This window comes from Lepidothrix coronata, unplaced genomic scaffold, assembly GCF_001604755.1.
Source record: "Lepidothrix coronata isolate B3197 unplaced genomic scaffold, Lepidothrix_coronata-1.0 Scaffold152, whole genome shotgun sequence".
Taxonomy (NCBI): Eukaryota; Metazoa; Chordata; class Aves; order Passeriformes; family Pipridae; genus Lepidothrix; species Lepidothrix coronata.
Genome location: NW_016690332.1, coordinates 1,931,912 through 1,957,059, shown reverse-complemented (window position 1 = coordinate 1,957,059; position 25,148 = coordinate 1,931,912). Strand labels below are relative to the sequence as shown.

Genomic DNA, 25,148 nt, shown 5'->3' with positions numbered 1-25,148 from the left:
TTATTGCCTCACCTATTCAAAAATCTGCTGGTTCTGAAAGAGTTATAACTGCAATATAACATCATAGTGTACTGTGACAGTGAGAATAATAAACTGTTTGGTGTTTCTGGTCACCTACAGCCTCCCACTCCTTTCTCTGCCTTTCATACAATCACAGAATTTTTGAGGTTGGACAACTCTGAGATCATCTAATCTAGTCCTTTCTTTTGCCTGACAGGGTCAACTAGAGCAGGTTAATCAGGGTTGTGTTCACTTGGGTTTTGAATATCTCCAAGAATGGAGACTCCACAATCTTTCTGGACAACCTGTACCAGAGCAAAGTGGGTTTTTTTCTTATGTTTATATTTCTTGTATTCCAGTCTGTGCCCACTGCCTCTCCTACTGTCACTGTGTGCCACTGAGAAGAGCCTGGCTCCATCTTCTTTACTGCTTCCCATCAAGTATTTATACACACTGATAAGAATCCCCTGAGCCTTCTTGAGGACAATCAGTCCCAGCTCTCAGCCCCAGATGCTCTAGTTTCTTAACCACCTTCATGGCCTTTCATTGGACTCACTCCAATATGCCCATCTGTCTCTTGTACTGGGGAACCCAGAATTGGATGTAAAACTCCAGATGTGTCTCACCACAACTTACCCCCTTCTTTGACCTGCTGGTAACAATCTTCCTTATACAGTCAAGGATGCTGTTGGACACCTTTGCTATAAGGGCACACTTCTGACTCATATTCAACTTGGTGTCCACCAGGGTATCCAGGTCGTTTTTTGGCCAAGCTCCTTCCCATTTGTGTGGCCCCCAGCATGTACTGTTTCAGGGAATTGTTCCTTCCCAGGTACAGGAAGTACCCCTTCCATGTCCCCTTGTTCAATTGCATGAGGTTCCTGTCAGCCCTTTTTTCTCTGGATGGCAGCACAACCCTCTGGCATATCAGCCACTCCTCCCAGTATTGTGTCATCATCAGACTTGCTGAGGGTGCACTCTCTTGCCATATAAGTCACTAATGAAGAAGTTAAATGGTGTTGGCCGAGGATCAATCACTGGGGTACATCACTAGTGGCTGGCTTCTGAACTTTGTGTTGCTGATCTCAAATCCTTCAGCTTGGCAGTTCAGCTGGTTTTCACTCCATCTCGCTTGTCTGTTTATCTAGGCCATACTTCATCAGTTGGCCTATAGGGATGTTATAGGAGACAGTTCAACAGCCTTAACAAAATAAAGTGTTAACTGTACTAAGCCTGCTGATGCTTGGGAAAAGTCTGAGAGTTTGCCTTATCATGCTGTCCCTCTTGGCACTTTAATATTGTGCTAGAGGATCACCCCTACCAGCTCCGTTATACTGAATACAAGGTGCATCATTTTGCATCCTCTTTACCAACCTGTTCCACCACTTCCTTGCTTGATTGTGGGCTGTTATCTCCCTTCCTTTGTGCTAATGTAAAGCTGTCCTCAATAATTTGGCCAGCTGTGTGGCAAAACGACTTTCACTTTTAAAATACTTATAGCTGTGAATCAATTAATGTTTTATAGTCAAGTTTAATAGTTTCTCCACAATCCATTACAGACCCTGCTGAAATTTGTTTCAGATAAAGTCCTTGGAAGCAGTGTAGATATAGGTGTGTATCTTCGTTGGTTTAGTTATATTCTCACTGTTGTTTTTGAACTGTCCCTCCTCCCTTGGTCATCCACCATATACTTAGCTCATTTTTTTCCTATGAGAGATCAAGCAGAAATGTTTGGAGCAGGATCCAAAATTTTTCAAAATGAGGTGTATGGCAGGTGTCTGGTAAGACCTAACATAATTTCACTTATAGAAAAAAAAAAGATATCCCAGTCCTATGGATGCTAAACTGCTCTCACTGCTGGATAACTCCCAGAAAAAAGCATTCTTTAGTATCAGCATAAAATCTTATGCCAGTCCTCTGTGTCGCTGAAATCGGAACCCCACAAATACAGGTTTAGCAGCACTATCTAGAACAGAGTTGTGCTGCTTAAAAGTGGCTGGGGGCTTTAACATCACCACCCAATCCCTGCTTATTTCAGATGCCTGAGCTATGGAAAAAAATGATTTTGTGCTTAAAACATACTGAAACATGATTAAGCAGGCCTGAGCTAGAAATACAGGCTTGAGGGTGCTAGTAAAACACAGCTGCACGTGCTTTGCTGCTGCAGCGTGGTAGAGGTCAAAGAAAGCACGGGGACGAGTTCCAACAGGTGTGCAAAAAGGAGTCAGGTGTTTTTGTTTTCTTTTTTCTCTTTTTCACCCCAAGACGTGCCATGCCTTGTCCGATTCCGGCCTTTCCCCCGACAGCTGAAGGCGAGGTTCCCCCATAGCCTCAGATCAGCGGCGTTCTCCATGTGGAGGGGGTCGCAGGCTGCCGCCTCCCCAGACCCTCACCCGCCGCCGGCTGGACGCGGGGCCCGCACGGGGCGCGGGAGACAATAAGCGGGCCTGGCCCGCCCCGCGCGGTTTCTGCAGCACGTCAGCAGCGGGGCGGGGCGCGGCGCCCGATTTAAGGGGCTGCGAGGGGCGCGGCCACCGCAGCGGCGGGTGCGGGCGGCGAAGGAGGTGGTAGGAGCAGCAGCAGCAGCTCCAGAGACAGGCACCATGCGTGAGATCGTGCATATTCAGGCCGGGCAGTGCGGCAACCAGATCGGCGCCAAGGTACGGACCGGTGCGGGGAGCGGGGCGCTTCCCCCGGGTAGCACCCCGCGGGTAGCACGCAGCTCCGTCCCGAAACGAAAAGCGCCCCGGGGCAACTTGCTCAGGCGTCGCGGTTCCTGCCCCTGTGCCCGCTGTCCCCGGCGGTGTGAGGTGCCGCGGGGCTGGGCGCTGGCTGGGATGTGCCTGCGCCCCGGTCCGGCGCTGCCCTGCCTTCCCGCAGGCAGCCGCGGAAACCCCCTCGCTGCCTCGCCCCTCTGCAGCCACGGCGCCGGCTCCCGAGGGAGGGAACGGGAGATGTGTCAGTGCCGTGGGTTACCCGCTTCCACCGAGGGAGTGCTAGTGTTGCCATCTTGTAGTGGCTGTAGGGTCTTAAGCCAAGGCTAGACAATGGGAGGAGGACAAATTCAGATAGCTAGGGAGGGTCACCCTCTGGATACGAGCTACAAACGAATTAACTTGTACTTCAATGCCCTAACTTCTTGTCTGCCTTCTGTTAATTCAGCTGCTGTGGCCAGTGAAGCCCTTGAGCACTGACTCACCTTCCTGCCCAGCAGCTGCTCTGCCATGCAAGGGAGTGGTCAGGGCCACGGTATGCACAGACTGCACTGGTGTGTGTGATTGGCACTGGCCAGCTGTTTCCACTGGCACTGGAAATAGATAATAGCCGTTTTTCAAAAATTTCTTCTAGTTCTGGGAGGTCATCAGTGATGAGCATGGCATTGATCCCACGGGCAGCTATCACGGGGACAGTGAACTGCAGCTGGAGAGGATCAATGTCTACTACAATGAAGCTGCTGGTAAGTTTGCCTGATTCCTCAGATGCCCTTAAATAAATGGGGCAGGCATGTCAGTTCACTGAGGCTGGAAATATCCCTAAACAAGAGTTGTCATCTGCCAGTGACTCCTCTAAGAGACCTTTGTTCTCAGAAAGGTAATGATAATACAGTAGTCTTGATTGAAACAGTGTGTCTCTCCAGAGAAATGTGGGGAGGTGGATGGGAGAACAGCAGGGGTCCTGTGACACTGGCTACCAACTGTGGGGCTATAATGCTGGTTCCTCTCACAGGTAACAAGTATGTCCCACGTGCCATCCTCGTGGACCTGGAACCTGGTACCATGGACTCTGTGCGCTCTGGCCCCTTTGGACAGATCTTCCGTCCTGACAACTTTGTCTTTGGTGAGTGAGTGTGAGACGGAAGAGTCCCAGAGTGGGAACTCAACACACAGAAAAGACTTGGAGCAAGCATGTAAATGACCCTGGGGGACCTGAAACCCAGTGGCAGAGGGGGGATGGAAGTGAAGGGTGGAGCCCATGGGGAAGGGGAAAGTGGCATCATCTCTCTTTGTCCCTGGGGCGCTAATGTGGCACCTTGCTTGTGGTCTGCCCTCCAGGTCAGAGCGGGGCTGGCAACAACTGGGCCAAGGGGCACTACACGGAAGGTGCCGAGCTGGTGGACTCTGTCCTGGATGTGGTGAGGAAGGAGTCGGAGAGCTGTGACTGCCTCCAGGGCTTCCAGTTGACCCACTCGTTGGGCGGAGGCACAGGCTCTGGGATGGGCACCCTCCTCATCAGCAAGATCCGGGAGGAGTACCCCGACCGCATCATGAACACCTTCAGCGTGATGCCCTCGCCCAAGGTGTCGGACACGGTGGTGGAGCCCTACAATGCCACCCTCTCCGTGCACCAGCTGGTGGAGAACACGGACGAGACCTACTGCATCGACAACGAGGCACTGTATGACATTTGCTTCCGCACCCTGAAGCTGACCACTCCCACGTACGGGGACCTCAACCACCTGGTGTCGGCCACCATGAGCGGCGTGACCACCTGCCTTCGCTTCCCCGGCCAGCTGAACGCCGACCTGCGCAAGCTGGCGGTCAACATGGTGCCTTTCCCCCGGCTGCACTTCTTCATGCCGGGCTTCGCCCCTCTCACCAGCCGCGGCAGCCAGCAGTACCGCGCCCTGACGGTGCCTGAGCTGACGCAGCAGATGTTCGACTCCAAGAATATGATGGCCGCCTGCGACCCCCGCCACGGGCGCTACCTGACGGTGGCCGCCATCTTCCGGGGCCGCATGTCCATGAAGGAGGTGGACGAGCAGATGCTCAACGTGCAGAACAAGAACAGCAGCTACTTTGTGGAGTGGATCCCCAACAACGTGAAGACGGCCGTCTGCGACATCCCCCCGCGCGGCCTCAAGATGTCCGCCACCTTCATCGGCAACAGCACGGCCATCCAGGAGCTCTTCAAGAGGATCTCGGAGCAGTTCACGGCCATGTTCCGGCGCAAGGCTTTCTTGCACTGGTACACCGGCGAGGGCATGGATGAGATGGAGTTCACGGAGGCAGAGAGCAACATGAACGACCTGGTCTCCGAATACCAGCAATACCAGGATGCCACTGCTGATGAGCAGGGGGAGTTTGAAGAGGAAGGGGAGGAGGATGAGGCTTAAGCCCCCTGGTATCAAAAGAACTTCTGTAAAGCAGGCATGCATACTGAATGACTTCTGATGGTGGTGGTGAAGCATGTTTTCTAGAAACTGTGTACTAATTATCTTCTCAGCACTTGTAACTTTGGCAGATTTCTCAATGTAACAGTTCTGAATCCTAATTATCACAATGTTTTTTGTCCTTTTAATGTTAGCAGCACATAAAGGCATGTATTCTAGATCATGTTTTCTGTCTTTCTTAACGCCTCTATTGGACAAAGAACAGCTGCTCAGCCTGTGTGGCAACAATAAGTTTAAAGACATGTCAGAAATCTTGCAGCACAGTGGTGTGCTCTGATCCACTGAGGCTTACATATTCTCAAAACATATGCTTCTCATGCAAATGTGTTTAATGTTTTTTCTTACAGGACTCAGACCTACCTATAAATTGAATGACAATTGAAAGCCACCCTAAATTCTTAAACAAGTCAAAGGACGACCATCTGTAACTTGTTTTATAGTTCAAGTCAGCGTAGGAAGTCTTCCACTTGTCTGTTGAAGTCCTCTGCAAAACGCAGGTGTAAATTATGCTTTCCTTCTGGCATCAAAAGCAACCTTAAAAGAGGAAAAAATCAAACGTAGACTATACATTTTATTCCATGAGTATAGGTGATTAAAATACTTGTTGCCTTTTCCTTGCTCTTGATTACCCAATAAGGAACTGAAGTAACATTGAAGTACTGTTCCTAGGTATGTGGTTCAGAATGTGAACCACAGCAACAGCTGAAGCAACAAGCACACCAATTGCCCCACTTTGAGAAGGATAAAATAAGCCTGAAACAAATCTTGCCCAGTTTCTAGAAGCCTTTTCTGTGATCTACAGAGAAGATAAGATTCCAAAAATTATGTGAACACCTTGCATCTTTGAAAGCTATGTGAAGTACCTGAGCACTTTGTCTCTCACAGAACAGTAGTTGTGCTGGGCAGTGAACACATTGAAGAGATCATTACAAAAATGTAGAGTTCTTGTCATAGCTCAAACTTGGTTAGTGTTTGTACTTTGTCTAATCTTTCTGCAAAAAGACAATCCCAACCTAATGCCATTCATTCATTAAAGTAAAAAGGGAAGTCAGAACTTCTTCAGTTATAACTTCTAAAAGTTTAGAAGTGGTAGCTCCTAAGAGGGTTAGATCTTTGTAATATGGATATGTGTGACATGCCTAAAATGCTACTTACTATTGCTTTCTGCCTGAGACAAACTTTATACATCAGGTATGTCCACTTCTTTTTATGAGGGTGGGAAATTCTTTAAATTGTTTTTGTTCTGCCATATACTAAGTGGTTTCAACAGAGCTAAAGCTATTTTCACTGGTATGTCATTGCCTTCATGTCCTACTACAGGAAGGGGGATTAATCTTTTAGTGGCGACAAGTCCTGTTTTGTTTTGGGAAAAGAGCCAATAGGATGTGAACGTACCCAGCTTTTCTACCAAACTTTATCTGAATTTCATTAAGTCTCTTTCTTCAAAGACTAAGCAGCACAGTTGCACAAACCTATAGCACTGTGTATGCTATTTTCTACTGCTGTTAATGTTTCCTACTACTGTAACACTACCTAACTCCAGCCATACCATGCAAAGGCAGAGTGATGGCACACTCTTCTACCATTAAGACAAACAAGAAATGTATCTGCATTACAGATCAGAAAAAGCTTTTTCTACCTTACTACTAGATAAAAGTCAAGGCAAGAAAAGCTGATGATAGAAACTTGTGTTACTGAGAATGTGCTAAATTTATGGTTTTCCTTCTGCTTCCCAATGGAACATGTCATTTCCAGTGCAACCAGGGAAGAAGGGGACCATGTACCCAAGTATTCATTTCTGAGAACATCACTAATCTGGTTTGTTTTCTGACAAATACGCATACAGGGGAGAACATCAGCACAAAGGTATGCAAAGAATCAGTTTTACATTTTACTGGATGGCAATTTCTAACAGTGTTTCCTTTTGGGCTTGTTTTCCAAGAAGAAGCTATCAGATCCTTGTCTAGTTTTTTGTCATGACTTGGCTTAGTCAGTATCTGGAGCATTTTGGAGCTCAGTGAAATCAAAAAGGATGATATGTGTTCTGAGCAGGCCATGTAGGAGTAACTAACTGGCAGACATGGAAAAAAACACTTGCATGTGATTGTTAGGAAGGTCTCTTGTTCTCATCTTCCCTGTGGCATAATGCATTCCTATGATCAGCAGGGCTGACTTTGAGATAATTATATCACTCACTTTTGCACAGACATGACACCAACAAAACAGTTTCCTATATTTTGCCTTCATAAAAATGTGCTTAGTGGTTTTTTCCCCCCTGTTACTTCTGTACTCTACCACTAATTGTCACAGTCTCTTATTAAGTAGTAATAGAACTCTTGCATTTGTGTGTAAATTTATGAAGAAAATTGAGCTGGTAGAGTCCTAGCTTTTAATAGGAAGCACTTCTGGAATTTTCAAATTGTGTTGGTTTTGGCTGGGATAGAGTTAATTTTCTTCACACTAGCTGTTACGGGGATATGTTTTAGATTTGTGCTGAAAACAGTGTTGATAATATAGAGATGTTTCCGTTATTGCTGAACGGTGCTTACACAGTGTCAAGGCCTTTCCTGCTTCTCATACTCCTCACCATCAAGGAGGCTGAGGATGCACAAGGAGTTGGGAGGGGACACAGCTGGGACAGCTGACCCCAACTGACCAAAGGAATATTCCATACCCTACGGCATCATGCTCAGCATATAGAGTGGGGAGAAGGAAGGGGGATGTTTGGAGTTGATGATGTTTTGTCTTCCCAAGTAACTGTTATGTGTGATGGAGCCCAGCTTTCCCGGAGATAGCTGAACACTTGTCTTCCTATGGGAAGCAGTGAGTTAAGTCCTTGTTTTGCTTTGTTTGGATGTGTGGCTTTTGCTTTACCTATTAAACTGTCTTTATCTCAACACATGAGTTTTTTCCCTTTTACTCATCTGATTCTCTTCCTGATCCCACTGGTGAGGGGTTGATCAGTACTTAGTTGCTGCCTGGGATAAAACCACAGCGCACATGAAGCACATCGTGCCCTCAGATTTTTCTTGTTGATAAAGTAATATCTTGGAGAACAGTTGCACCTTTTTTTTTTTTTTTCTTATTCTGTTTTTCTTAAGAACACTGAAATTCATGGGGCAGTTGGAAACCTAAAATCTTGGAGGTTGTGGTTCACATCAGCAAGGCAGACCAAACAGAAGCGTCCTGTGCTTTTCTCTCTAATAACTGGGAATCTAAGTTCCCTGTTCTACTGAATGGGACAGAAATGAGGTCTCTTACAGCAAAAAGAATGCAATGGTCACAATAACTAAAGCAGAAATTTGCTTGTTTTGATAAATATTGGAGAGTGCTGGTTCTGTGTGACTAGTCAAAAGAGGAAAAAGAACTTGGTTTCTCTCAGAAGGTTTTAGGAAGGAGCTTATTAAATTACTGTACTTTTTATATTGCAAGAAAGGTTCAGCTACACTGTTTGCATTGTAACTTGCTAGGGATGTTTAGAATAGCTCTGTGGCAGAGACAACTTGTCCAAATACTTTTTCTTTAAAAACACTGCGGGTTTGAACTGCTTCATCTCTTCAACAATGGTTTATAAAAACTCCATCATATAACTTACCGAGAGCCTTTGATGTGCTTATGAATGTATTCTGCATGAGCCTGTGGGACCAAAGGGTCTTTCTCACCATGAATTATAAATGTGGGGCATTTAATATCTGGCAGCAACTGTTTGCAGATATTACCTAGGGAGAAAATAAATGAAGGTCACACTTTATTTTAAAATTGTATGAAAGACCGAAACTGCTTTTGTAGAGGCGTCTGAACTCCACTGAGTTCTAGCTATTGCCTCTCCTTGTTGATACTGTGCAATTAATCTACAGAACTAGGTAAGTAGGACTATTTCTTTCTATAACATTTCTTTCTCCAAAATGTTACTTCACTGCAATTTGCTTCATTAATGGATACTAGCACAAAAGGATAGAGAGAATAAAGTATCTCTGTTCTGCATCTCCCCCAGGCTCTCTTTGACTCTTCAAAGGCAATACATGCATCTCCTTCCCGGCTTTGTTCTTTTCAGCCTTAGAGTCTTACAACCCTCATGTTAATGCTACATTTTGTTACATTCGGTTGTCAGGTTACAAGATTTGCTACTTCTATGAACAAGTTAACTTGGGTGGTACTCAGGCCTGTTGCACCTCCCAGATCCTTTGTTGTCTGCCATGATGTAGTGGGTTGACCCTGGCTGGGTGCCAGGCACCCACCAAAGCCACTCTCGCTTCCCCTGACAAGTGGACAGGGCAGAGAAAATATAATGAAAGGTTCATGAGTTGAGATAAGGACTGGGAGGGATGACTCACTGAATACCGTCACAGGCAAAATAGACTGAACTTTGAGATATTAATGGAATTTACTACTAATGAAATCAGAACAGGAAAATGAGAAGTAAAACAAATCTTAGAAATTCCTTCCCAGCTCCACCTCCTCCCCCACAGAGCGCAGCGAGACAGAGAATGGGGTTAGGGTCAGTTGTTTCTGCCACTGCTCCAGGAGAAGAGTCCTCCTGCTCCAGCGTGGAGTCCCTCCCATGGGAGACAGGCCTCCATGAACTTCTCCAGTGTGAGTCCATCCCACGGGCCACAGTTTTCCATGAACTGCACCAATGTGGGTCACCTTTCCACAGCGTACAATCCTTCAGGTACAGCCAGCTCCATTGTGGGTCCCCAACAGGGTGACAAATCCTACCAGGAGACCTCCTCTAAGGTGGGCTCTCTCTCTCTAGGTCTGCAGGTCCCTGCTCCAGCATGGGCTTTCCATGTGTTCACAACCTCCTTTCAGGCATCTACTTGCTCTGGCATGGGTCTCCTTCATGGGCTGCAGGTGAATCTCTGCACTCCCGTTGACTTTCAAGGGCTGCAGGGGCACAACCTGCCTCCCTATAGTCTTCACCATGGACTGCAGAGGAATCACTGCTCTGAAGCCTGGAGCACTTCCTTTTCCACTGACCTTGCTGTCTGCATAGTTGCTCCTACCACATAATCTCACTCTGCTCTTCTCTGGCTGCAAGAACATTTTTTCCCTTTTTAAATATCTTATCACAGAGGCATTACCACCGTTTCTGACTGACTCAGCCTTGGCTAGTAGCAGGTCCATCTTGGAGCTGTCTGGCATCGGCTCTGCCGGACACAGGGGAAGCTTTAAGCAGCTTTTCACAGAAGCCACTCCTGTAGCCACCACCCTGCTACCAAAACCTGGACATGTAAACCCAATACAAAAGCATAACCATTTAATACAAATTGTACTAAAACTATTCAAAGGTTATTTTCCCTGCCCATTCAGAACCTCAAGAATAATTTTATGCTTACCAGTTGTTAATCTCCTTAGAAGCAATTTTAATGCTTTTGCTTAAAGACTCTTCTGAATATTTCCCTCTTTCTTTTTTCCTCATCCCTTAGTAACTCAGTATCCAAACTCATTGCCTAACTTCTCACAAGGGAATCTCTGGGCAAAACATCCTCGATGAGTTTCATGTTCCATTTCTCTTCGAGCTAACTTTGTCCTGTGTGTAGTTGTCACCTTGCAACTACCAATAGCTGTAAGGTCAATGCTCATACACACACACAGTTTCCTTAGCTCTACAGTCAGAGGCTGTTTCACAGAGTTTTTTCCAGTTGCTTCCTTATTTATAGAGTCTTAGTTTGCAGTTCTACTGGTTAAATATGTTCATTTAGAACATTTAACTCACAGTCCTCCAACACCTGCAGAAATGTTGACTGTTTTTCAGAATAAGTAAATTTATCTAAGGTCATAGTTGGCAGTTATTTCCTAGTAAAGGAAATAACAGCAGCAAGAATCTTGGATTTTGCAACTTTATGCAACTTACTCGGTTTCATTAAGTGTTGGCTCCTTCTAAAAGTTCATTTCTTATGACATTTCACACTAAAAGCTGTCCCATTTAGGGCAAATAGTCTACATCTTACAAAAGAGCCTGAGTTGAGTTTTTGACCAGCGTAAGCTTTGCTGTCTTCCTTTTCTCTCTGACAGGTTTTATTAACCCCTTTTCTTATATCTGCTGTATCTGCACCTTTGTTTCAGTGTCTTAACTTTAATTTCAAAATAGCCTTGGCTGAAAACCCCTATGTAGAGTAATTGCAGAAATCTTCAGAGATAAACAATTATGTTGTCTAGTTCAACTATTTTTTTTAATTTTTTTAAACACCTAAGATACAGCAATAGTGTTTTTTAAATGTGCTTTTTTAATTCTGAGTTCTCAAAATCTGACATTCCTTCTTTTTTAACTCATATGCTTCTAGGTCTGAAAGAGTTCTTCAGCTCCAGTTTGCAAAAACAGGAAAGAACGCACTTTTGGGATATCTTAACAGTGTCACCAAGAGATAATCCTTTGACACAGAGACAGAAAAGGAGAAGATTCTGCTTAAGCAGAATCTCTCCTGTTCAGTCTGCACAAAAGTAATGACTTGATAATGCAGTTTTGTGGTGGAACAAGAGGAGAGACTCATCAGCTAACGTTTTCGATAAATGTGTTTTCCTCCTGTACCTTGCTGGTTCTGTGAACCATCTACAAAGTAATTGCTTCATTCCTGAGCGTGAGTCAGACCCAGCTTTTAATGCCATATGCAGAGTCCTTCCTTTACTGGTTACTGTGAGTACTGTTAGATTTTTATCCAGAACTGCTACTATAATTGCTTCAGTTCAATATTGTAAAAGCCTTACCATCTGAATTTTCAGCAAAGCGAGATATTCCATCTACCCAAGCCTCACAGGTTTTTGCAAAGTAGTTATGTCCATACATCTCTTCCAGTGGTTTCCTGACCTTTTCACTCCATTTTGAAACATCTCGGATGCCTACATAAAATAACATTGAAATATGTTAAGTCCTTTCCAGCAACAAGATACAACCCAGTACTGACAACACCTATTATGAGGAAGTTTTCAAACCAGACTGCAAATATGTCTTTCAAACTTGAAACTGTAATGAATGGTTTTAAATAATTCATAGTATCAAAACGGTATAAAAGAGATACTTGTGCAATCTCTGCTGGGGTCTTCTGAGTTGTAAAGGACCATCTTGTTATTATGGCCACAAGGAACAACTGAAAAAAATTATAATCAAAGGACTCATTCCTAAAACTTCCAATGGTCCTTTTTGGAGGGCTTTCAGAAGAGAAGCTTAAGGAGGTACCTTGTGTATAAAAATGGGAATGTTTTATCAGCATGCCAGAGCTGGCAATTCTTTTTTATATCCTTTAGCCTTTTGCACTGGCTCATGGATGGAAGTTCTTCCATGGCTCCTACCAGTTCTCAGAGGAAGGAAGCTCTTATTAAGGCATTCCAGCAAGCTGACATCATGGTACATTTGCCATAGTCTTACAGAAAAACAAGTGATTCTACTTAGTAGAGTTCTGTGACTCATGGCAGGCTGGCTAAAGCTGTACAAATAATCTGACATTCTAATCATTTATTTATCAGATTTACCTAACTTTTTTTTCCCTCTAAAATTTTTAGTACTGCTCACAAAGTCCAAATGGGTGACTTTCACTAAACTGTATTTCAGGTGTACAGCTTTGTACCAATAAAGCCTGAAACAAAGTTGGTATGGCAGTCTGAAATTACTGAATCATCAAACACCATCTATGCCACTAGCAAAGCTTTTAATTGGTTTCAAATGGGAATTTGGGAAAGAAAGGAGTGAGGTGTTAATTAACAAACAGAACCTGTCTGGCCAAATGACAAAGGTAGCAGTGACTGAAAGTGTTTTATAACAGCATCTGATTGGAAATGAGCTTGCTCACCCCAGGCTAGGTGTTACTGAACAGCTGTTTCCCATATAGAATCTACTGTTTTCTCCTTGTGGCTGGCCTCAATTTAAAAAGAGAAGGGAGAAGCCAATGTTGAAAGGACATAGACACCAAATAAACACCTTTCTCTCCTACGAAACCCTCCACTGCAGCTGAGACACACTGATGAGTCAGTTGTAGAAGACTTGTGCTGCTATTCTCTGAGCTCCATCACCCAGAGATCTTGAAAGTACCAGTCCACAAAGAGGCCAAAGGTCAGCATTGCGGTGGATGCTCCATGTAAAGTAGGACTTAATTTATTTGTTTATTTATTTATTTATACATTTTAGCCTGCTGGCTGATACTAACTGATATGCATTTCATATTTATATAATAAAAACTTCATAAATATAAAAACATGTAAAGAAATAAAGCAGCACTTTTACAGAGCTAAAAAGCATTTTGCTTTCTGAACTAAAAAATATACTACTACCACTGAAAGTGTTTTAATACAGGTGAGGTAAATACACATGTGCAATACATACACTTGTATATTAGCTGAAGCTAGTCAGATTTCACAGCTGGTTTAAATCAAACTCCAGTCACTATAATGAAATTATACTGGGCTACATTTCTTGAGAACCTACATGGCTAACTCTTAATTTCTATGTTCAAAAGGAAATACGTTCCCTTTCTGAATTCACTACCAGTTTTTTTGCTATTTTCCTTTATAGTAAGAAGTGATTAGATTCTATTTCATGTGAGTGGACTAAGGACCATAAATCCCACATTTCTTTACTTTGCAAAGACTTTGTAATGACAATAATTAACTTTAAAGGACTTCAAATTATAAAGGCATCTTGGGACGCTTACTTGAATGATTCATTTGCTTCCTGAACTTAATAGGTAAGTTATGAACTTGTTTTCTTACTGTCTATATATTATATAGGCCCTAGAGGCAAAAGCTGTTATGTGCTAGCCCAGTGATTATCTGTGGATCTTGTTTAAAGGTTGTGCAAGATGTGAGAAAAGAAATCAAACCTGTGGCCAATAGTATTATTTGGAATTTATTTTTAGGAATTTGTTATAGCAACAAAAATTTGACTTTCTGAAAAATACTATTATAGCTTACACTTTTCAGCTGTGTAAGTTGCTGAGGATTTGTTAAAAAATCTCTTATATTACTCCTAAAGTAATTGTTAGAGAGTTTCTCACTATAACTTTAATCTATCCCTATACTTAGCAATGTAGCGAATTTTGTGTCCTATCTCTTTAGGTTTGTGGTGTCCTCAACTCTGTCTCCACTTAGCTATTACATGACTAAGATTCTTGGGTCAAGAAGAAATTAAAATAATTCGTTTAGGATACAATATTCAGTTTGTACATACCATTATAAATTCTCACATCCTCTTGAGTAACGCTGGCATTTGCTCCCCAGACAACCAACTTGTGGATAAGATTTGGATACTTTGCAGCTGCAATGAGTGCTGTGATTCCACCATCACTCCACCCCAGCAAAGAGAACTTCTTAAATTTTAGTGCCTTGATTTATACAAGAAAGTTATATGCTAATCATCAGCTGGTTTTACAAGCAAACATCAAATATTTCTTGAAAATTAACTGCATAGTTTTAGATACAACACTACATAGTTGAACTATAGTTAGCTTTCATATTTAGAAAGCATAATTTTCCTGCTATACAAAAAAATACTAGAGAGAAGGTCTATTTAGAAGAACTATTTAGAAAACAATAAATTAAACCCACCATTTTAATTTTCTATAAACTCTTTTATGAAACAGGCAGTAGTCCTAATTAGAATCTTGCTGCATTTAAAAAGGACTCAAAAAAAAAAAGAAAAGAAATGTTTATTTGCAATGGAGAATAAAGACTTTTCAGAGAGCCTGATGGTATGAAGAATCTGTGGATTCTCTTGGTATGAAGTCGGCAAAGACTATCACAGTGTGGATGGTAGGTAATCCAAGATCAAGCTAACTTAAGAAAAAGAAAAGCGTAAGACTTAAAAAATGGAACCCAGTGATCTAATTTACTGATGTTAGCTGAGCTAAAAAAAAAAAATCTGCTCTGTAACAACAAAAAAATGCTTTAAGTATTTCCTAAAGGATTGTATCAAGTTTTAGTGGCTAAGTCACATTTTCTGAAGCTTTTAAGTGTATATTTTAAATGTTACTTCACGGTGAATTGCAATTCAAAACATTAATAATGAAATTCCTCCTCCTCAAAAAGGAAGGCTCAGGGCAAAAAATACAACAACCAAGACCTTAATTTATTCTGACCAGTGCCAGGACTTGAGGAAATGGCATGAAGCGGAGTTGGGGGAGGTTTAGCTTGGATATCAGGAAAAAGTTTTCACCCAGAGGGTGATTGGGCCCTGGAACAGGGTCCCCAGGGAAGTGGCCACAGCACCAAGCCTGACAGAGTTCAAGAAGCATTTGAACAGTGCTCTCAGGCACATGGTGTGATTCTTGGGAATTTGTGCAGGGCCAGGAATTGAAGTCAATGATCCTGATGGGTCCTTTCCAACTCAGCATATACTATGATTTTGTGATAATGCTTTCCACTAGAATTTGAAACTCTTGTTTCTTCATAAATCAGAACATGCGGTAGAGGGTACTGGAGCAAGAGGTGAGAAGATTTTGCGTGTGTTATGTTCAGCGGGCAAAGAGTGAGGAAGGTAAAGGCACTCAGGAGTAAATGCATCTGAAGGTTGTACAGGGACAGTGCTCAATGGTTAAGTGATGTTTGCAGTTTTTCATATAGAAACTTCAGTTTGTGAACTCATTCATAAGCAAATATAAAGGTTTCAAAGTGGTTTTTGGTTTTGTTTTGCAGCCTTTTAGATGTGATTAAGGGAGATAGTGTACTTTGGTAGGAAAAGGAGCAAGTTAGCTGAATGAGTTTCTCTGGTGCTTGGTGTTCTTGGAAGCCCAGTACATTGTTGGGATAGAAGAAAGCAAAAATGCAGGCAATGAGAGAAACAACTACAGAGCGAGAAAAAGAAGCTTCTAGTCTGCTTATAAGCTTGACGCTCAAGTGAGGCATAACTATCAGTGAGCTCGATATTTAGCAAACTTCTATCCCTATAAGGCTTTTCTGGTTTGGGCTTCTTCCTTGCTATACTGCAACACTGTAGTGTTGAGCAATTTCAGATTTCACTCTGCTGAGCTATAATTACTAAACAGAAAAGAAATAAGATAGGGGAAAGAAAGGGACATGTAAAGTAAGAGCTGACAGCAAGAAAAGAGAGAATCTTGAATTTTAGTAGCTGACCAGTTGGGCCTGATCTGCTGAAAAAGCAGTTATCTGTAACCAACTTCCATTATTGTGTTGCTAAAGGATTACTGACGTCTTGGCAGATTTGGGGAGCTGGCAGCAGTGCTTGTAAAAGTTAAGTTTTTGATGTTGTTCCTACTGTTACCTTACTGCCAATAGCAAATTATGGAGCTCAAGGCTGGCTGATGGGTGGAATAACTGATTGAAATTTTTGTTCTTTATGCCAGGTTATTTGAGATCTATTTGCCTCAAGTATTTCTCTTGTTTATTGGCCATCATCTTGATACATTCCTTGGGTTATCTCAGGATGCTTTTCCAGCAGGAGGAATTTAATTTATCCTTTGCAGCCTTCCAAAAAACAATGTGATGTAACAGATGTGTTGGATAAGGTGTGCATGTTTGTTTGCTTTAATTTTGAACTACTTTACAGAACAGGTCTCTACCTAATATTGGCAATAACTTGAAAGCTGGTTGTACAGTGCAATTCTGTGGGGGATTTTGTGCTGCCTTTACTCTCTAAGTGAACAAAATTTCTTTTAGTCACCTTCTTTGTCTAGACCTATGTGAAATGCAATCAAATGACCAATATGCTGTGAGAGAAGAAACGTACAACAGTGAGTTGCAATACAAAGCACTCTGCACGTTATGTTTTAACTGGGTCACAGGGAGTGTATCACAAGCCAAAATTACAACTGATCTACAAAAACATGGAGAAGCCCAAGCTCATCCCTTCACTAGGGCAGTAGCTCTGAAGAGTAAGAATTTCTTAAATATCAATACTAATTATTTCCCTAATAATTGTTTTAATGCTATTGACTTTGCTAGCATTAGATATTGGGGTGGAGTGTGGGGAAGTGGACTTATTTGCATTGTACTCCTTTTATTTCAAGCAAGCTCCTTCAGAGAACACATACAGAGATACAGAATAGTGTCATCTGCATAAAGGTGCTAAATACTCAGCAGAATTTCAGCTTTTATTATTTCACAGGAAGCTTGCAGCACTCACATCTCCAGCAGAGATACCAGAATTGGAAGAAAACTAGAACAAAGGTTCTGAAGGCTCACCTATATGGATGTGTTTTCTGGCTGAGTGTAGGTTGGATGATGCATGTAAACCATTATATTCTGCATATCACAGTTGGAATGGTTCCTTGGGATTTGTGCTATATTTTATATTATGCTAAAATAGAAGCAAGCAACCCAGGCTTGGGGAGATTTTAATAATTTGTTATTATACACTTATATTAAGAAACATCTTCAAAAAACCAGGATGCTATGTCTCATTTGTTTTGGCAGCTCTAGAGATTGGTAGGCTGCTGTCCTGTTTGACTGGAAGCTACATGGTTACGTTCCCTTTGGAGAAAGCTCTGTTTTCTATTTTGCATTTATTAGTATTTGAACAGGGTCAAAAAAGGGGATTAGAACAATTTAGACTGAAAGTTTGTCACCTATTCATGGCAGCATCTTTATTTTCTTTGCTAGTGTAGCAGAAGAAACTGAAGATTTACAGTGCAGAGAGATTGCTTTTATGGTTAGAGGGCAAATGTGTGCCTTAATCCTGATTCTCCTGTCAGACTTACTTTGTTTCACTATGCAGAATATACCAGGAAGGCTGCATTTCCAGATGGGTTTCAGAAAGGTTATTTTTTATTACAGAAATACAGTTGGATTGACTGTCTGAACCTTGTCTCATATTTTTGGAATTTGAACGCCCTGCCAACTTCCTTAACATGACCAAAGAGACTGTATAGCTTAATATAAAAAAGTCAAAATATTAGTTAAAACTAAACCAGAAAATTGTGTCGGCACTTATGGGATGGAATAAAAGAAGAACACAGAAACACAGATTTGAATAAAAAAAATCTGCAAGAAGGAGAAATAATAACGGCCTTAAACCATATTCTTTACAATCACAAAAGTTGTATTAGTTATTAAGATTTGGTGTGGTCATAGGAACCCTTTGATTTCCCACAAAAATTATTTCAGTAATATGCTGTAAAATGCAAAGCATCAGGTAAATTTTTAGAATCAAATGTTTCTTAAAATGGGCTGCTCAAGGCAAAATGCCAAGATGCTATTAGATAGAAATTTTTCTAAGAGTGTTTCAGTACTGTAATCTCCTCAATTAAACTACTGCACAGACTTTGGTTTTAACATATACTTTACCTAAACGTATATGGTTCTTGGCTGCAAACATCTTAGGGCAGGTCTTGGAATAAATGCATATTGCTTTATAATTAATCCCCACTGCTGAACCACTGTGTATCTCGCAGAATAGATGGAAGAAGAAAATATTTTCCATACTAGTGTGTACTTGCTCACTCTAAAGTCTTCATTTGTACCATCTTTTGCATAACTTGTTGTCTGCTGGAAACAACCTTCCTCCTTCCCAAAGTTTAAGAAAGACAGCTTTAAAAAAAAAAAAGAAATAATAAAGTCTCAGAATAGATTTACCTGCATAAGATCCACAGCATCTTTTGCATCCCTTTCAAAGAAATCTGGAGGAAAGTCTCGAGATGGAGGAATGGACTTTCCATATCCCCGAGGATCCCAAGCAACAATTGTGAAAAGTTGCTTATTCATAAACTTAAGCTGAGGTCCAAAATCAGTTTGACCACTTCCTGAAACAGAATTTTTCAGTTTTATTAACCACCATAATACATACATAGTATATATACTCTAAATGAAAACCTGCGGAAACTTGTAACTTTATTCTAAAAAAAAGATTATCCAACAATTGAAGTACTCTTATCTCTAAGTGTAACTATCTATTGCAACTCTCAGACAGGAAGTACCCCAATTAAAATCTTTAGAACCATCTGCAATATGTTCAGAGCAAACCATTTTTGGTAGGTATGTAAGCTCATCACAAACTGTGTTCTACACAGATGATTTAATAAAGAATCTCAGACTTACCTGACTAGGGATTTATCTTTAACAGATTTAAAGCACTAACATGGTCATTGCTGTTTACCCGGGAAGCACAGGTGAAACTGAAAGGGGAGAAATATGCTGACTCTAGCTACAAATTTGTAGTTGAAAAGTTCTGTGTCAGACAGTTGTTGCTGTTTGATAAAGCACTTCTATGAGGATATTGGTACTTAAAGCTGACCTTTAAACACTTTGTTGCCTGAGGAGATAGTGATGACACAGAAGCATAAAACTGTAACTTATGATTTGCCTAATATATATAGTTCCAAGACAAGCCGAATACAGCCATTTCTTTTCCAATGCAGAACCATTTCTTTTATTAATGATTCAGACCTTCAAAGGATTTAAAGATGAAGTACTCCAGTCTATTGTATTAAGCTATCTGTGAACATTGGCATGAAGGTAAGACTGCAATTTATGTCTTATTTGCATAATGGTCACGTGGTAACAGTACCAAATGCTATTTCATTAAAACTTGTTCAGATTTAATATGCTTAAATGATGGAAACCAAATATAAAATTGGCTATGCATTGTTATATTAGAGTCAGAAGCAAAATATCAGGTTGTTTGAAAAATGCCAACAACAAACTGACTCTTACAGAGGCTTTGTATCACCTCTACACTATCATGTGCATGCTTGTTATACTATATTTTCATCACTTAAAAATTACACAAGACTGAGAGCATATCTGAGTACTGTGTTTTCATGGTTTTCTTAGTATTTTTCTACCTAGATAGAGATAATTCTATTTTGATTTAAGGTAGTTTACAAATAGTCTAGAGACTAATTAATTCTGTTCACCTGAAAATACTTATCTTGTTGCCACATCAAACTTGTTAGTCTAACAATGAAATAATATTGAAAACTTAGTGTCTGTAAAAGGGAAGAAGGATATGACAGTTAGAATGTGAAGTTCATTCCGATATGTTGCCCGAAAATACTAAACCATAAACTTAACCATGGTAAAGATCCTATTTTTTCTGATGTTAACTGCACAATAACAATGTACACCTAATAGTAATAATATTACTGACAACTGAAGAAACACAGTATGTCTATTTAGAGTTAGCATTGGTAACAGTATTACTAGTTTAACAAGCTGTTTAGAATGAATAGGTTAAAACATATGACTTTTTGAAGCATGCCTAGCATTAACTTTTTTCCACTGTCCCCTTGAGAATTCTTTGAAAGAAAGAACCACTTCATGGAGACTTGAAAACATTGCTGCCAAGAACAAATGTTTCCTGCTCTTCAGTTCTTGACATTCTATCATCTTGATCCAGCAATTCAGTTAAGCATTAGCCCAACTCTGAGCACAATAACAATCCTACTGACAGCCTGCTACAAACTGTTAATGATTGGTCCTTTAGAACTGCAAGAACCCAGAAAACATAGGCTGTGTTAATTTTAAAAGGCTGTTATCAAAAACAGATGGACAGATAGCACTCATCTAGCAAACCTGTTGTCCACCTCAAAAAGCCACTGAGAATCTTAATGATGTTGCCCTGAAAAGTCAAAACCTGAAAATACTCCTTTAAGCAATAAGCAAGTTTTAACTGTGACTTTTTCATTATAAACTGCAAATGCTGCATCACGTCTATTAATTCAACTGGAATGCATCTAGCTTCTAAAAAGGAATGCATGATTCAGTCTGTGTAACAAATATAACTGACCTGATTTTCACCACTCTTCTGCTATTTTCCACCTTGTGTAGCTATTTGCCACCTGTCTGAGACACTGCCTTTGTACAGTTAAATCCAGAAGGTGAGTGACCATTACACAAGTCAAGACCTTGTATAAAAGACACCTGGTGTGATAAAAGAAACCTTTAAAAACTGTTAACTGATGGCGATAACTCTGCATTTTCCTATCTGTTGTATGTGTAGCAATTTTTTTTTAAATTATGATGCTCCATAATCAGAAGTTGTATATACTAACAAACAGTTTTGTGCATTCTAGCTTGAGAGGTGGTTGCTCTACAAAGATAAGATAAAATCTCCAGACCTAGCATTCCGGGAAGCAGAAGAACTGCATGACTTCCTTCTCCTGTCTGCTGATAATGCAGGTGGACTCCATTCACTTGGATTTTGGCAGATGTTATTGAAGTACTAGGGGTGGGGGAAGGGGAGAGAAATAGAAAAACATTCAGACAGTTGATTTTCATTACTACACGGTCACTTCAGAAATACAGAATAATCTTCCTAGATAGTAATGACAACACTTGCTTTTCATGGCTGCACAGAAGGTTAAATAAAAAGCTTTACAGGAGCAGAGAAGTATTCAGTTGTGACCACTATGTAGTATTCATACTTAGGTTTCACAAATGTACTTAAATGACTAAGTTAAAGTGTAGTCTTGATGGTGTAACAAGGAGAATAAAAAAGTAGCTTTACATGGCTACAGGAACATATTGAAATAAATACATTACAGAGGAGAAACCTCATTCTGTCACAGCATATCTTTCGAAATGGCTGGTGTTCACCTTGTTATTACTAAACTGAGCCTCTCTGTCTGCCAAAGAAACCACAATCTATTGTTACGGTTTCCCATGAACCACAGGGTCTACAATGGAAACCACTTTGCACTGAGATGAGAGCAGAGAAAAAGAATGTGATAATAATATTTCTGTCAGTGTAATCTCAGCAGGAGATAATGTTTAACTGGAAAATACCACATATATTCACACACTAAAAAATTATCACAGAAAACGACTGCATAGGGCACCTCTCAGCCCCAACCCTTAAATCCCTACATTAACCTTCGGTACAGAGGAAGACATATGTGTAAATGCAAATAGGTGACCTGAGATACCATATCTAGATACAAACACCTAGTGAGAAAGCAGAAGTAGCATAGATTGAAAGTATCTTCCTAACAGTATAAATCATTGCATCTGTTCTCCCAAGCAAACTTGTGCCCTAATGGTTGCAACAACCTTTTCAACAACCTAATGCATTTTATTTAAAGTTAGTAATATGATAAAAATCTTGCCATGTGTTACCTAACGATTAGCCCTCATTCCCTGCACTTCTCAAATTACTTAGATTAAATATTCTTGCCTTATGAATTCATCAGTGTGAATTTCACATGCATATAGACATGCTGCTTTCCATTCTTAGATGTAACAATAATCTCTATTCCATGATAGGCACTGTGCAATTTATTAAAAATTCAATTTTAACATATAAAGTCTGAACTACTTAGAGTATGTAAGCATAGTTCCATCCATATAGGGTTTAAAATGGTGGATTACAGGTAAAAAATCCCACTAATTTAACCCTTTTTCATAAGGAAAATTAACAATAGCTTGCAAACTCAGGTTCACAATACACAAGTGGCAGTTAAACCACAGAACCAGTTCAACACAAAGATATTTGGATTTTACATAAAATCTTAGGTCTACATAACCTATCATGCCTCATGCCTGAATATAAGCAGTGACTGTGCAGAATAGAATCAGGACCTTCCACCTGTGCAGACCCAATTTGAGAACTGGAGTACAAATGCAGGTCTGTGGCAAGAGTACAGCTCAAAGAAATTCATTGTGTCATTATAACTTCAGTGAGTTTTGCTGAACTGTTATGCTAATGTGATCCAAGTGATGAGCTTGGCTGTAATGTTAAACTTCCTTAAAGTGTATATTTCATACTTGATGTGGCTTATATACTTCCCAACTTGAATTTTGAATGTAGTATTCAGGTGGCTGCCTTATCTCCTTTTTTAATAACTTTCACTTTTTTCTCCTCATAAAAGAATGTTTTAATTCTTGATATACCATCTTTTGGTTTGTCATTATTTTCAACAGGTATTTTATCATAGTTCTCACCACAGCAAATTAGCATCTTGCTCTTATTAAACTTTATAGAAATATGTGATTTTTTGTTCTGATTTATAGTTGCCAAACCTCTTTCAGTTCCTAACAAAACAGTAATAATCACCATCTTGTTACCTTTTAAAAAAAAGGTTAGCAACATGTAGTATCAACAGACAGTTATATGTTCTGGTTTCCTGATTCACATGCTTACTTTTTTTTTTTTTTACAAAGTTCTACATTTTTTATGATTAATTATTAACATCAGGGGCTTGAGAATTTTGCTGAGTTTGTGATGCTTTTCTATTCTTGGATTGTGCCTCAGTGTGAAGTCCAGTGAAATCCAGGAGTTTCACATAGAGAGTATTTTCAATACTTTTCAGACTAAGAACAAATAAGTCTTTTTTTTAATGCATTGAGAAACTGTGTTGGAACTGGCTACACCTAAGGCAGATTTAGTCTCCTCAACACCAAGTTTCTGTGAGCCTGATATCACTTTGGTGTGCTTGTCAGTGTGGCGACTTCACTTCTGTTAAGTTTTCATAAGGACTGTATTTTTCCATTGGTTGGCATAACTGGAAACCATGGTAAAACAAAACCCACCCTGCTATTTGGTGTCTGAATTAGTAATGTTAAGGTTTATAGCTCTTGAGAAGCATTGGATACATACTGCCTATGTTTACCAAGACAGCACAGATGCCCAGTAAGCAGATCTTGTACTTCACCTCATACTGCTGTAGGAGTGCAGCTTAATTTGGGAACTACCTCTGTTGCAGCTGTGCTACAATACAGCTTAGTCTTTATCTGTGCAGGGGGAAAACATTATCGTAGCATGTCAGTTTTCCTTGGTAGGATTTGCAGAAAAACCAGTATTTTATATATATATATATATATATATATATTAGACATATGTATTGTCTTTGCAACCTCGGCGCCCTGCAGGGAGCCTCTTGTCAGCAGCAGGTGGGCAGAGGAGCGGTGGGTCAGCAGCACGTCCTGCCTTGCGGGGACCGGCAGAAGGGAGGGTGACAGGCACTGCCTGAGGAGAAGGGGCTGCGGAGCCTTCCTTGTACAGCTCCTTGCAGCACAGGGAAAGCTGGAGCAGGATCCTCAGGATACCACTTTGTCACCCCCAACCCGACCTAGTGTACACCCCCTCTGCCAACAGACCTTGTTCATCCCGCACCGCCGACCCCCCTCTCCCGCCCCCGTCTGTCAAATATCCCCTTCCCCGAGCCGCGGGAAGGGAGGAGGGAGCTGGGGAAGTGGGGAAGGAGGCGGCTGCGGTTTTTACCCGTAGCAGGCGGCCGGTCCCCGGGGCCTGAGCGGCGCTGCCCGGGCCGGCGGCTGCCGCTGCAGCAACACCCAGAGGGCCCGGCCCGCGCTCCGACAACACATTTCGCCCAGTGAGGCCAGCCTGGAGGGCAGGGGAGGAGACGGGAAGAGCCGTCCCACCTCCCCTCCCACGTCCTCCCCTCCCCGGGGCGGGGTGCGGTGCCACCCCAACCTGTCACCCACGCGACGTGCAGCGAGAGGCGGTGGCCGCTGCCCGCGCTCTGATTGGTGACCGCCGCTGTCACTCAGGGGAGAGCGGGGAGGGTTTAGCGCCTGGGCTGCGGCGCCCGCCCCCCAGCGGCGCTGATTGGTCACCCGGGGGTGGGAGCTGGGGGAAGGATGGCGTCGGTCCCTCCGCCCGCGGCATTTTCCTCATGCGCAGAGTGATCCCTGATCCGGCCCTCGAACGCCAGAAGGGATAGTGCTGCCGCCCAGCGCCGCTCCGGTTGCTGGGCTGCTGTGCTGTGACGGGGAGCGGGCGCTGTGAGCGCCTCCATCCTCTCCAAGAGGCGGAGACCCAGGAGACACGGCACCACCTGCAGATGTCTGCAGGGAGCAAAGATTCTAGCCCTGGGAGATATATTGTGGGACCTGAAGCCGTGGACTGCGCCTCCAGCACTGCCCGGGATGCAAGAAGCTTCATGGACTGTGAGAACGGTGGTCATCCGTAGCTCCAAGTGTGCCTGGAAAACAGCTTCCCCGGCAGCTGGGACAATGAGGGCAGCTCTGGGGACTGCAGCTCACCTGTGGTGATGCCTTCAGCATCCCAGAGCCCAGGCATTTCCTCGGCAGGAATCATTAACTCTGCTTCACCAGTGTTATTTGTAAGGCCTGC

General features: G+C 42.0%; 2 protein-coding genes across 2 annotated transcripts; one reads left to right on the top strand and one right to left on the bottom strand.

Annotated features, from left to right (window-relative positions):
• Positions 1–2,542: 2,542 nt before the first annotated feature.
• LOC108504105 (tubulin beta-1 chain) lies at positions 2,543–5,326 on the top strand. Its single transcript, XM_017828733.1, has 4 exons — positions 2,543–2,660; positions 3,349–3,457; positions 3,727–3,837; positions 4,053–5,326. The coding sequence occupies exons 1-4, from the start codon at positions 2,604–2,606 to the stop codon at positions 5,111–5,113; spliced, it is 1,338 nt and encodes a 445-aa protein (XP_017684222.1). The 5' UTR covers positions 2,543–2,603; the 3' UTR covers positions 5,114–5,326.
• Positions 5,280–24,496, bottom strand: BPHL (biphenyl hydrolase like). The gene is made up of 7 exons (XM_017828734.1): positions 24,273–24,496; positions 21,172–21,275; positions 18,689–18,855; positions 14,331–14,484; positions 11,879–12,010; positions 8,766–8,889; positions 5,280–5,704 (listed from the first exon to the last, which is right to left on the bottom strand). Exons 1-7 carry the CDS (start codon positions 24,374–24,376, stop codon positions 5,617–5,619), a joined length of 873 nt encoding a protein of 290 aa, XP_017684223.1. The 5' UTR covers positions 24,377–24,496; the 3' UTR covers positions 5,280–5,616.
• Positions 24,497–25,148: the final 652 nt, after the last annotated feature.

What these genes read in the sequence shown, in the direction of transcription:
- LOC108504105 (XM_017828733.1), top strand. Translation starts at nt 2,604, where the DNA reads ATGCGTGAGATCGTGCATATTCAGGCCGGGCAGTGCGGCAACCAGATC. An exon ending in GCAACCAGATCGGCGCCAAG is followed by an intron (nt 2,661 to 3,348) that starts GTACGGACCGGT and finishes AATTTCTTCTAG; the next exon opens with TTCTGGGAGGTCATCAGTGA. An exon ending in TCCTGACAACTTTGTCTTTG is followed by an intron (nt 3,838 to 4,052) that starts GTGAGTGAGTGT and finishes TCTGCCCTCCAG; the next exon opens with GTCAGAGCGGGGCTGGCAAC.
- BPHL (XM_017828734.1), bottom strand. Translation starts at nt 24,376, where the DNA reads ATGTGTTGTCGGAGCGCGGGCCGGGCCCTCTGGGTGTTGCTGCAGCGG. An exon ending in TCTGCTTCCCGGAATGCTAG is followed by an intron (nt 18,856 to 21,171) that starts GTCTGGAGATTT and finishes ATTCTGTTTCAG; the next exon opens with GAAGTGGTCAAACTGATTTT. An exon ending in GGATGTGAGAATTTATAATG is followed by an intron (nt 12,011 to 14,330) that starts GTATGTACAAAC and finishes TATTTTATGTAG; the next exon opens with GCATCCGAGATGTTTCAAAA.